Source organism: Hermetia illucens, chromosome 2, assembly GCF_905115235.1.
Source record: "Hermetia illucens chromosome 2, iHerIll2.2.curated.20191125, whole genome shotgun sequence".
NCBI lineage: Eukaryota > Metazoa > Arthropoda > Insecta > Diptera > Stratiomyidae > Hermetia > Hermetia illucens.
The window spans coordinates 165876674-165890458 of record NC_051850.1 but is presented as its reverse complement, the minus strand read 5'-3'; the positions used below and the strand labels follow the sequence as shown (position 1 = coordinate 165890458).

The 13785-nt window shown below is 40.3% G+C and overlaps 2 protein-coding genes across 2 annotated transcripts; one reads left to right on the top strand and one right to left on the bottom strand.

Moving 5' to 3' along the window:
* Positions 1-4580: 4580 nt before the first annotated feature.
* On the top strand, positions 4581-5400 carry LOC119649383 (ADP-ribose glycohydrolase OARD1). Its single transcript, XM_038051501.1, has 3 exons — positions 4581-4891; positions 4951-5125; positions 5177-5400. The coding sequence occupies exons 1-3, from the start codon at positions 4701-4703 to the stop codon at positions 5324-5326; spliced, it is 516 nt and encodes a 171-aa protein (XP_037907429.1). The 5' UTR covers positions 4581-4700; the 3' UTR covers positions 5327-5400.
* Positions 5401-11089: 5689 nt separating this feature from the next.
* Positions 11090-11934, bottom strand: LOC119648309 (ADP-ribose glycohydrolase OARD1-like). Its single transcript, XM_038049988.1, has 2 exons — positions 11492-11934; positions 11090-11423 (listed from the first exon to the last, which is right to left on the bottom strand). The coding sequence occupies exons 1-2, from the start codon at positions 11852-11854 to the stop codon at positions 11277-11279; spliced, it is 510 nt and encodes a 169-aa protein (XP_037905916.1). The 5' UTR covers positions 11855-11934; the 3' UTR covers positions 11090-11276.
* Between the last annotated feature and the right edge of the window lie 1851 nt (positions 11935-13785).

Sequence of the window (13785 nt, the reverse complement as noted above, 5' to 3'; positions counted from 1 at the left end):
AAGCGATCCTCTTCACGGAATCGTCTATGACAGCGTAATCAGCGTTTAAGCTTCCTCAACGTGGCTTTGCCAAGGTCGATCTTTTTTCCTTGATAAAACAAACACAGTGACAGCCGATTATAAAATTTTGAACAAAAACTCGACTTTGATTGTAACGATCAATCTCTGGATGAGGGAGGAACTCTAGGCTCGTCGATGGAGAATCTGTCTCTAGATTCAAAGTCCATACTTTTTCAATTGGGATCCAATTTTTAATGGAGGAACCAAAGCAGGTTCCTTCTATCAGCACTCCTGACCCTCTACTGCGATCGACGCCACCTGCTTTGGTCAAAACCTTATCCATTGGTAAAGGGCGCCTTCAGTTAAAATAACGCTTTTGAGCAAACCACGAACTCTCGGGTTTTAACAATATCAGAGCAAAAGGAGTGTCTGGGACAAATCGAGACGAGCTATTGTCGGGTTTTGGCCTAGCTTCGGGCTGGCTTTTGGACTGTTTTCCGGTTGACTTTGAGCTTGCTTTATGTAGATTGGCTTCGGGCCGCTGGGTTGGTTTCGGGCTGACTTTTGGGCTGTTTTCGGATTGGCTTTGGGCCTGCTTTAGACTGGCTTTGGTCTGGCTTCGGGTTGACTTTTGGATTGATTTCGGGTTGGCTTTAGGTTTACTTTATGTTGGCTTTGGTCTGCTTTTTGGATTGTTTTCTGGGTGGCTTGGGTTTGCTTTAGGTTGACTTAGGACTGACTTTTGGAGAAGTTTCGGGCTGCCTTTGGGCTAGAAAATGATTTATTGTGCATGCACATATGGGAATGCTGCCTCTTGGCTTTTAGTTATAGATTGTAATGTTACGGATTAGAATAATTGGCGGCTGCTGTAAGACATTGGTCCACATAATATTTCCTAATACAAGCGGCGAGGCAACTATCGAGTGTTGATATAGACTAGCAGTTATGAATCTGTTCCCTCAGTCAGCTTTGATCTGAAAAGGTGATTTTGATTTTTAGTGTGATAGGCAAACTTTAATTATGCCAAGTAAAGATAAAATCTAAATAAAGTAATGTTCATTCGCAAAAATCATGATTTCCTGTCCTTTGCATGTAATAATAATGCACTATCTATTATCTTTTATCCATATGGGATCTATTGTTTTTTTTTTCTACTCATGCATCAAAGGTTCATTCTTTCTTCAATGATACTTATTTGGTGCTGTCGTATCCTTTACGTCGTGAGTGTAATAAATACATGCCAAATTATTCTAGTAATAAGTAATATTTTCATATGTACGGTTAAGGCAACGAAAGGTGATGCTTCTGATGTTACTTACTAATATCGAAATTCAAGGGATTAAACCCTCGACGTGTTGACCTACTTTATGCTAACAGAAGCATTAGCCCCGCCCGCCCCAGCTGCCAAGATTGGGGGCATAGAAGGTTCTAACATAAACACAGTGGAATCCAAACTATTATAATATTTATTAAGGACTCAATTGCAGATCCTCAACTTGGATCCGAACACACTTTCTTCAATATGGTCAGACGAGGAAAAATTACGATTTCATCCCTGGCATCGCGACTCTTGTCGAGGATCGAACGATATCATGCTCTCATATCTCAAGCGTGTTGATTTTGTACTGGGCATGGAATCACTTCCAAATACTCCATTTAGAGAGATAGATCAAGGTAGAACCAAGTTAACGCTGAGCACCTGAATAATGACAAATACGCTGCCAGAATACGGAAAACAACCCAGATGACTCCAGTATAATAAGGGCTTTAGGAGAGAGCGGCCCAGTTAGTACGCCAAACAACGATTCGAGGTTTGGCAAAACGAAAGAAAATGATAACGGTTCTTCTCAAATGAGACTGAAATTGCTAGAACAGGAAGTAAAGAGAAAACGATGAGGAAACGGGAAATAATTTCTTAGAAGTAAACTTCCCATGCAGCATCCAAAATCACAGTGCAGGGCTGAAGACAGATCTTGCTAAGAAAACATAATTATTGAACTGGCCTCTCTATTGGAATAATGACATCCATATTCCAGACCGTGATAAGTGCCATTTTATTGAGAACAAAAGAATGTTTGCGACAAAAATGACGTCACGTTATAAACGTTAAAAAGTAACACCATACGAAGCCAGTTGTGGAGCTGCCACTAGTTGCTACTCAAAACTTAACCGATTGAACGAAACATAACTATATGTTGGAGGGCATTTGATCATCGCGGACAATAGGGAGACTGCCAGCACGCTAAAAGTGTGGCAGTGATGGGACTATAACTAATATTTGACGTTGGTAAATTTACTATGAACTCATTCCGCCCAATAGAGAAATATGAATTCCTGCCCGCAGATAAAATCTTTTTGAAAGAACCAGAGCCAGAACGCCACTTTTACTACCTCTCAAGAAAGGAGGCGGCTGAAACCATAGTATGATTTTTACAGGGACACTGTTCTTCAAACTACTACACGGGAAAAATAGCAGCTACCTAACCTCCGCAGACTTTGAACCAGGATACCTCGGAAATATTTTCTTTAAAGAAGAATCTGAAGGTCGCAAATGCATAAAAATTTGTATACGCCGCAGGCTGCCTCAATCTGCGTTCTACATGAACCAGCTATAGTATACTGTGCGCTGTATTACTTTTCTGAACATTTGCAACACATGGACGTGGAGTAGAGAGCTGTGAAGCCACAATAATTATTTGGCGGTTCAAATCTTACTATTGGTAGAGGAAACTGAATCGTGAGTAGAGTCAGCTATGAATGTGTACCTAAGTCATATCAGGGCATTAATCACGGGCGAGCGCAATGTTGGTCATAGCAAAAAAATAATTTTCACGATCTATCTAATACAATTAAATCGATATTGGCATTCTCCCTAGATTCCGTATTATTATTGCAGCATATCAAAGATTTATGAATAACATTTCCGATTAACTTTTCTGTCTGCTATTAACTCGATGATATCGCCAAAGCGTCTAAAAATTATGCGGAACACTTTCTCAGAGTGGTATACCAAATTCTCTGAGAGCACTAATACTCAAGGAAAATAACATACTTAAGTAAACGAATCAACCAACACGGGTACAAGCCGTCAGATGAGCGGATCGACTCCACTGCCTTTGTGATATATTCATGACACGGCAATTAAGTAAAGTGAGCATTAGCCATTCACTCTCGTTACCAAGCTGCGAACCCCAATCGTCATGAATGTTTATGTTCATCTTGAATCTGTCCTCCAACCGCAAGCGTATCACTTGCGCAACAAGCACACGAAGTAGGCTATTTTCGACTAGTCGACTTTTGTGAACCCTACACCTTATTCTCCTTAAAGCCTTGAATGACTATGAATTACGGTCTAGGAGGTTCCTATGCTATCTTCGCACACGTGGTTACAATATATGGAGATGCCCCCACCCCCTTTAAGGAAGGGTAACCACTGATTGACAGGTTCATCATAGACGACCCATTAGCCGAAATCCGAGCGAATTCAATATCGGGTTCATAGGTAACTAGACGGCGCATTATCGACATCCCCTGACTATAACGATGGACAGTGACATGGACTTAAACTCACCGCTTATTTCATTTTTGGCTAAATCGATTCACTATAAAAGATACACCCTACATTATCCTAACCACAAAGCAATGGAATCATCGAACCTTAACATCGTTCAATAAAAATAGCGCTTATATGTATCAACGTATCCTTGGACAGTTCTTCTTCTAATAGTCAAACTGGATCTGTGCGCAGTTGTTCAACGATGCATCAAAACCTCTTCTGCAGAGATAATATATGTTAAATGAATCAGAATCCCTGAAGAATTTTTCAACGAAAATATCTGTACTGACGCTGTAAAGCTAACGAATACCGGAGTATATCAATACTATATGCACAATACCACAATCACCACTTCCCAATCAAACAAAAATCAGTCATTCGCCCCTTCTCTAAGTGTGAAAGTTTTTGGAGAAGTGGCTATTCTGCCAACTCCATTTACACCTACGCCGCTCGCACAGTGCAAACAAATAAATCTTCCACGCGAAACATCGCTACTGAAAAAAAACATCAAAACAATACCAAGCCTAGGTACGTTTAAATCAAACGGCTCGTGCTCGCGGTCTATGGCGCCGGACGTCTAGCTATCCCCACTGTTTTCGCTGCGACTATACTAAAAATAAAATGCATATAATGCAAAACATTTGTTTATAACATATATAAAACATAAGAAAAATAAAGAATGTTGAAAAAAATTGTCAGAATTTTGAAGTTATTCTGCATGTTTTTATTATTGGAATAACGACTTACACGCTTAGTCGCACTACACTAAGCTAAAAATCCACATTGACATTATGACGAGTTGCACATATTGCATTAGAAAAGAAGACTAACTTTTTTCAATTTGTTAATAGATGCTTTTGACCACATCCATCATTTAAGCATAAAAATAATTTGGCAAAACCTGATGTCCTTCTCCAGAATGATTTATTTTGGGAACCACTTTTCAACTAAATAGCGAAACAAGTCAATATTCAACGATTAACATTTAGTATAAAACCATCTCTCAACGTTTTCAACCACTGGTGATTCCCCGCAATTGCAACTTTTATACAATATAACAAATATACTTCTCATTAGCCAAGTGTTAGACGAATCGCGGACAGACTGACTATTGTGAATTTCAGGATGAACCGCGTCTTCAAATATGCGCGGGATGTCAATTATACAGCTGCTGGGACTAGTCCACCGTCGGTTCTATTCAAGTGCGAACTCCTTAAAGATGTGTAGAATTTCTGAAATTTCCGGGGATCTGTTCTCCGCATCTCGTGAATACTCATTAGCCCATTGCGTATCGGCGGACTTGCGAATGGGTAAAGGGATTGCACTAAAGTTTCGGTGATGACCTGTCCGTAAAGTTAAAGGTAAAATTTGATGAACTTGGGTCTGTCTTCCAGGGACAAATTCAGTCAGATTTCAAAGCTCAAACAGCAAAATCCTAAACCGGGCGGTGTTGTCATGCTGAAGGATGGAAGCAGGTACATCTACTACTTGATAACGAAGCAGAAAGTTTATCAAAAGCCCACATACATTACGCTAGTTGCTTCCCTCACTGCAATGAGAAATCATATGGTAAGCCGAATGATGGGATATAGCTCAAATTTTCAGTTCCATCCTTTGCAGGCTAAAAACGGTATCAAAAAACTCGCGATTCCTAGGATCGGATGCGGATTAGACGGGCTTATTTGGAGTAAAGTCAAAACTGAAGTTGAACAAGTTTTCCAAGACGATGATATTGAAATTGTCGTATATAATTTTGTTCCAAAAAAGTGAAGCTGGTGTCCAGTGTTTTCATATGTTACTCATTTGTGAAATGTACGTTATTTTTCTATTAAATTATATTTAGTTTGTTTAGGAGAATATATTTTTAATTCAACTAGTCGTAAGAAAAGGCGACGAACTCCAAACGGGTAGATCATTTTCTTTTTTCAAAACAATTGTTGTTTGTCTATTCTAAGCAGATGTTGTAGAGATTACCATAACTTTTCCAGCTGGGTCGGCTCGTAGTGATCGATTGCGCCATTTTATTTTATCAAAGGCTCGTTCTGGGGCCTTCACGAAGCTTTCAAAGCCACCGTTGTTTCGGCCGGCCTTTTGGTCGCTTACCGTCGACTTCGGTATTGAGGCCAACTTTGCCAAGTGAATTCTCGTTAGCGCGAATTACATGTATATAGCATCTCGCAATTTTCCCACGATCGGGGTAACCCCATATCGATCGAAGATATCATCTTCAAATGTGATCAAAGCGTATCACGCCACTAGTCCAACGCAACATCTTCGTCTCCATTACCGCAAGACGCCGTTCATTGGCTTTTATAGTCAGCCAACACTCAAAACCATAGAGAACTTCAGTGCGGGCGACATTGCAGTAAATTTTAGATTTGAGGCGTTCGTTGATATGTCGATCACAGAACACAAGTTGTGGAACCCCAATTCATCCATGTTTTGCCGATTCGTGAAGTGATTTCATAATGCAGTTTTCCATTGGCTGATAGCACTGACCCGAGATATTTAAATCGATCAGATGTGTGTTTCAATGGGATCGGTCGACAGAAATTCAGTTTTAATCAGATTCAATCTGGGACAGCAATTTGGCCCAACGAGTTTTTCTGGTACTAGGTGTTGTCGCAGAGCATACCAGATGAGTTCGTGTGGCACACGGTCAAATGCTTACTCCAGATCTCGAAATGTAATATAAAGTCAGTAGTTCCGTAGTTCTTGACAAAACCGGCTTGATTTACGATGATTTGAACGATGTCGCGAATACGGTTGCGAAGAATGTGTCCAAAAATCCTTATGGTATGAGACAACAACCGAGTCGGACGCTTCCAGCGATTTCATTCGTTTTATTGCTTCATCCACTTCAGTGGCGCTGACAGGTGGAATCGCTCCAAATGTCGGCAGTCCTGGTGAAAGTCCTGAATGAACAAATTCTTCTGTTGAAATCTGCTCGGAATATTCTCACCATCTATTCGTCGCGGCTCGTCGGTCGGTTAAAAAATTAGGGGTTTTGTTATTAATGCAACAGAAGTATTCGATATCCTGTGTGCGTTTGTGTTGCCTTTTCACCAATCGATGGAGATCTCCCTCGTCATCCCGAGTGTCAAGTTTATCGTAGAGATGTTTGTAACCGTTCGGGTGACAGTGATCGCCTTATTCGCTTCCTGATTGGCATTCTTGTAAATTCGCCAATTGGCCAAGGTTTTACGGTCGAGAAACTTGTGGTAGAAGCGTTTCTTTTCACGGACCTTCATTTGGACATTGTCATTCCAAAGCCAGGTGTCTCGGTTGATGAACCGCTTATCTGACTTGGTGACCGCTGGGATTTCACAGGGTATGCCACTTCCATATACAGTAGTCGCTCGAAAATTAGAACTTCGTAAAAATTAGAGCAAACAATTTATTTACTTATGCCGTTCTGATATTAGAATAAGTGATTCTAATTTCGGAACTGAGAATTTCGTTTTCTGTTTACAAGGTATTTTCTTATGTTTTATTTTCCATTTGCTCCATATATGGCCATATTCCTGCGTTTTCTTTTTTGAATAATTATGTCTACGCACTCAGTGTTGGACTCCTGCAACGTTAAGCCGTCAGATTACCAACTAAACACCTCTCCTTTATTAGAGAACTAACCTGGAACCGTTTGACAAATTTCCCAGGCTAGCCCTTCCATACTCTACCCCTAGGAAACCTTTAACTCAGAGAATTCCTTCCACCAAAGGCAGGGAGAGGACGAAGAGAATCGTTAGTTTGAAGACACTGTTCTAACGCAGTCCTTCCACCTATAAGAACCCGAAATTACTGTGCAGTGTCGCTCCATCTAGCACCTCTCTGACAATGTCGTCCGGAGTGTGCCCCCTTTCTAGTGTCTGCATTAAGTTGCTAACGGATTCCACACCATCTTGCACAAGAAAAACAAACCAAATAGCTAAGCTACCCATGAATGAAAAAAAACAAATTTTATTTTTTAATGCCAATTTTTTTTTATCCGAGGGAGAGACGGGTTTGTTGTCCTGAGCGCTGCTGGGTTCTCTATTACATTTGAGCATTCTTTTAGCGTCTTTTCAATTCGTTTTATGGAATCCGGAAGTGGGTTTGTTCTTAATTCGTGGAAGTTTCCGTTTTCCAGCTTTTCCATGACTGCTTTGTCATAATCATTTCTGTTCATGATCACTATTTTGTTTGCTTTGTGGGCTTGGAGATAATAAACAGGTTTGCTCTTAAATTCTTTCACGATCGTTTCTTCCATGCTCCTTTCCTTCATTTCTACTGCTTTTTCTATTATTCTCGCTATTGGTTTTCGTATCTCCTCCTTTTCCTTTTCGTATTTTATCGCAGTTTCAATGTCAATGATGATTTCTTCCCTTGGAATTTTATTGTTGGGGATCGCGTAGTTGAGTCCATAATTAACAAGCTGATTTATTGACGACAAGATTCGGGATGCTTTCTACTTTGGCCTTGATTTCTAATGGCTTTTTGCATCTTAAAAGCTTCAGTTTTTTCGTCAGGATTGCTCATTTTCTTCGTTTTTCACATTTGAATGCCGGCTGGACTTTGCCGATGGTGTCGTCTATGGTTCCTTTCTGTCCTGAAGCTTCTTTACCTAGTAGGAGGTGAATATTTTTTATAGCAATTATTGATGCTCTTCCTTAGAAGAACTTTTTCTTGTATCAGTTTTTGACGATTAGACCCGGATAGTTGCGGGTTTACTTTGGTTTGGTGGTTTTTTGGAGTAACCTGGTATTTAACGCAAAGTTTTAAAAAACGAATATCCTCATCCTCATCCTCAAATGAGGTAATGAGATGCGTGAAATCATAGCGGCTACAAATTCTCCAACACAGAAGATAGCACGATGGCAATTGCAAAGATTCAACGAACTAGGGATATCGACGGGAATACGAACTATAAGGGACAGGGAAGAGCTCGTTGGAAAATTTCCAAACACGGAAGCACTTTTGGATGAGGAAGGTATGGTTTCATTTGACATTAAAGTCCTCTTCCCTAGTATACCAGTAAAGGAAGCACTGGCATACTTAGAGGAAAAACTAATTAATTTCGACGAATCATCGTGGGAATGGAGAAGGAAAGTACGACAATATATAAATGTTCAGGACGTACGACAATATATTATGTTCAGGAATCGATATTTCAAAACCATAGGGGCGTCAACATTGGTAATCCGCTATCACCATTTATCAGCGACATCTTTATGGAGCGAATAGAGGAACGGTTAGAACAACTTGTTATCTTACCAAGATTCTGGGCCACATATGTTGATGACATTTTTGCAATTGGGAAACGAAGCCACAAGAGTGTTACATTCACCATGGAAGTCGAAAACAACCACCTTACCCTTGGACTTACTCATCATCAACAACAGAGGAAAAATCGAATTCGACATTTACCGAAAACCAACATCCACGCAGAGAGTCATCCCAGCAAAATCACAACATTCCTTTTCACAAAAAATGGCACCGTACAACGCAATGCCCCATCGCACGCCCTTAACAGAGGAACGTTTAAACAATGAGAAACGCCACATCATTAAAACGGCGGAAAAGAATGGGTTCAACAGGAAGACCATAGAAGGAATAATCAGTAAAAAAATGACGAAAATGGAAAGGAATAGCCTGACGACACTTTTTACACAAGCGGGACCATCTAAAAAACCTCGAGCTCCTATCATCCATTCCCAAATCAGCTACCAGGTGAAAAGCATCATTAGAAAACGTGTCATCGAGGAAATATCTACCAGCAGACCACATTAACTGAAGACACGATTAGGAAGCGCCAAGGACTCCAAGGAAGATAGCGAGAAAAGCGGAATCTACCAGATAACCTGCACTGATTGTGAAAAATCATATATATGGCAAACTAGAAGATTAATAACAACCAGGTTCAACGAACATATAAGGCAAGCAAATCTGGCGAAAGCAAAAAGCAGACCAACATATACTCTCAAATCATTGGTAGCCAGACACATCATCGAGTAGAAACATACAATGACGGAAGATAATGTGAGGGTAATGAAAGAGGTTAACGACTTCCTTTTGTGTAAAACAAAACCTTATTAAAATCAATTCACTGTCTCTCTGTCATACGCACTTTTCTCCAAAACGGCTGAACCGATCCGAACGAAATTTGGTAGATAGACGGGAACTATGAAATCCCACGCATACAGTGAGTGACATTAATTTAGGTGAAGTTTAAAGGGGGCTTCCCATACATGCAAAGGGGGGATTTAAAAAAATTTTCACCAGTTATAGTCGTGTAGGGTATCAAATGAAAAACAAGTACTTTCCGAAACTGATATTAGTTTTGGCGTGAATTGCAAATTGCGGGAGTAAGGATTCAAAACGTACGCACTTGAAGTGAGACAGGACTCATTTTCGAAAACTACCCAACCCAAAAATCCCGAAAAAAATCAAGGTGGTGCACTTAGGTGAAATCTAGGCCTCAAAATATGTCCTATTCCGATATTTGCTCAAATAAACTTACTAATAGTATATTACCAACTTTTAGAAATTGACTGAAAAACTCCCCTTAAGTTCATCCTAGGAGTACTAAACCAAGTTTCATGAAAATCCAACTATTAGTGTCAAAGTTATAGATGTTCAAACTTATCAATTTCGTGCGAATTAACAGCATCCTAAGCCACACAAATAAGATGCTGGCGTCCTAATTAACGAGAATAATTGACATTCGAGTGAAATATTAAAATTCCATTCATGACGAATCTACTTCTCCCCAGTATCAAGCCACCGTTGTTTGTGCCGGCCTTTTGGTCACTTACCATTGGCTTCGATGTTCAGACCAATATTGGTAAGTGAATTCTCGTTAGCGCGAATAACGTGACCCCACCATCCAGAGCGCCTCACTCGAGATATTTAAATCGCTCAGTTCTGAACAGGTTACTGCCATTGCCATTGCTATCAGCCAATGGAAAAATGCGTTATGCTCCTCACATAGAGAAACACAAAGCCTTTTTATACCTGAATCGCCAAGCCTTGTCTCATTATAAAATCAGCCGGGAAAACGACACACACGACCGAAGAAACACCCAATGTTACTATAATTGAAAAGTAGGCTAAGTTACTGTACCTCTATACTATGTTCATGCATCAAGCAAATCATGAATTTTAATAAATAAATTAATTAATCAATCAAACAAATTTAACTGACGTGACTTCTTTTTGTTCAATTGAATCAAAAAATGTTTCAACAGCCGAGAGAAGGTAAACGAAAAACCGAAGATGACTCTGATGGGCATAACATATAAAATGCATTGGATCAAGCGCTGATATAATTTCATTCCAGTCGATAGGAACCTGCCCTCGAATATGAAGAAAGATACCCGCCGTCAAGTTACTGACATTTAGTCAATCTTGTTGCAACGCCGAACACACAAACACGATAGTGTCTCCGGCATTTTGCAGGCATAAATGGAAGTATTTGAATGAAGTACTTTCTTAAAATTTACATTTTTTGTTTAGTATAAACAAGACAACAACTAGTAAGACAAAATATTCTGATGTGGGTTTACAAAACTTTAATGAAAATTTACAAATTGCATCACATTCAAAAGCAAACCGTCGTATAAGATTCAGTTTGGAGTATTTTAACGTTTTTTCGTAAAATTAATAGTAACAAAACTTCAAATAACGATATCCATAGATGACCAAGGGCAGTATTGTGGGGATTGAATCCATATCAGTCACTTCATTTGGGAACAAAATTGTAGACGGTAATATTGATTTCTTCAGGACCGAACACAGTCTCCAGCTCGTGCTTCACCTTATCCCATTCCAAACCGTCAATTCCACATCCTATGCGTGGAATGGCCAAGTTATTCACTTTATTGGCTACCTAAGAGATAGAAGATAATTATTTAGCGTACAAAGAATACAGATACCTCAATTTCATATCGAGAATACCATATGCTTCCTCATAGAGTCCAGCGAAGCCCGAAGACTCTCATAAGTGGGCTTTTGGTAGCTATAATCCTTTGTCACCAAATAGTAGATATACCGATCATTGTCTTTCAGAACAGCCACTCCTCCGGTACCAATATTTTGAGCCAACAGTTCATCAACCCTTCCGAAAACTTTCTTGAATACCACAGCGATTCCGCCACCCATCCCCATATCACCACCAACACAATGTGCAAGAGAAGTTGATTTCGGAGCCGAAAACAAATCACCTTCGATTTCTTTTAGAACCAGTTTCGCATCAGTACTAGCCATTCTCGTTACTATAACTAAGTTTGAAAATAATTTGAGAAAAGATATTTGCCGCATTTACCGGTCAGTTATCGGAAAAAACAAACTATCAAAAGTGTGTTATGTAAACAGACTATTGATAATGTCACTCCGCAAACTTGGCATATTCACAATGAGATGCTGATAAGAAAACTCAGAAAGTTATTGCGCTTTGGGAATCACATTTGTAACGTTTTCTTTAGCGTGCCAAGAGGATTATGCATATTTGAAGTAAATGATAATACGAGGAGCATTTCTTATTTTGTATTTGGCATCTTGAGGCTAAAATGAATGCTTTCTGTAATGAGTGCAGAATATTTTCAGAAGCTTCTTTAAATAATTCTACTAAAGACCGCTATGCACCGTGCCTCCTTCATCGAAGAGTTTTAACGGCCAAAATAGTTTTATTCTGGCTACTGTGCGGTGTATGTAGTCTACGTTCACATTTGACGAAGATCAGCCACACTTAGCAGAAAAAGTCTGCGTACACTTGCTTTCAATAAAATCGAACTGTTAAAAAACCAATACAAAATAAAATATTTCCAGATTTCGTTGAACACATTTATTCATCATCATCATCATCAACGGCGCAACCACCGGTATCCGGTCTAGGCCTGCCTTAATAAGGAACTCCAGATATCCCGGTTTTGCGCCGTGGTCCACCAATTCGATATACCTAAAAGCTGTCTGGCGTCCTGGCCTACGCCATCGCCCCATCTTAGGCACGGTCTGCCGCGTCTTCTTTTTCTACCATAGATATTGCCCTTATAGACTTTCCGGGCTGAATCATCCTCATCCATACGGATTAAGTGACCCGCCCACCGTAACCTATTGAGCCGGATTTTATCTACAACCGGCCATGGTATCGCTCATAGATTTCGTCGTTATGTAGGCTACGAAATCGTCTATCCTCATGAAGGGAGCCAAAAATTCCTCGGAGGGTTCTTCTCTCGAACGTGGCCAAGAGTTCACAATTTTTCTTGCTAAGAACCCAAGTTCCCAAGGACTACATGAGGACTGGCAAGATCATTGTCTTGTACAGTAAAAGCTTTGACCCTATGGTGAGACGTTTCGAGCGGAACAGTTTTTGTAAGCTAAAATTGGCTCTGTTGGCTAACAACAACCGTGCGCGGATTTCATCATCGTAGCTGTTATCGGTTATGATTTTCGACTCTAGATAGGAGAAATTGTCAACGGTCTCAAAGTTGTATTTTTGTATCCTTATTCTTCCTGTTTGACCAGTGCGGTTTGATGTTGTTGGTTGGTTGGTCTTCGGTGCTGACGTTGCCACCATATACTTTATCTTGCCTTCATTGATGTGGAAACCAAGATCTCGCCCCGATTGCTGCCTGCTCGATCTGGATGAAGGCAGTTTGTACGTCTCGAATCGTTCTTCCCATGATGTCGATATCGTCAGCATAGGCCAGTAGTTGGGTGGACTTAAAGAGGATCGTACCCCTTGCATTTACCTCAGCATCACGTTTCACTTTCTCCAGGGCCAGGTAAAAGAGGACGCATAATAGGGCATCCCCTTGTCGTAGACCGTTGTTGACGTCGAATGGTCTTGAGAGTGATCCTGCTGCTTTTATCTGGCATCGCATATTGGTCAGGGTCAGCCTAGTCAGTCTTACCAATTGCGTCGGGATATCGAATTCTCTCATGGCCGTGTACAGTTTTACCCCGGGTATGCTATCATAATAATAATAATCGTTAGCGCAACAATCCAATTGGATCAGGGCCTTGAAATGTGTTAGAGCATTTCATTCAAGCCCGTAACGGTACACTACAGGATATTACAGTACCATGTAGGAGACAATGTGGTCAGCATTGCGCTCGCCCGAGATTATTACTCTGCTTTGACTCAGGTACTCATTCACAGCTGAGTCGACTGGTATCCGACGTCAAATCACGATACAAATTCCACTGCCACCAGTGAGATTTGAACCGCGACCTATGCTATCATAGGCGAC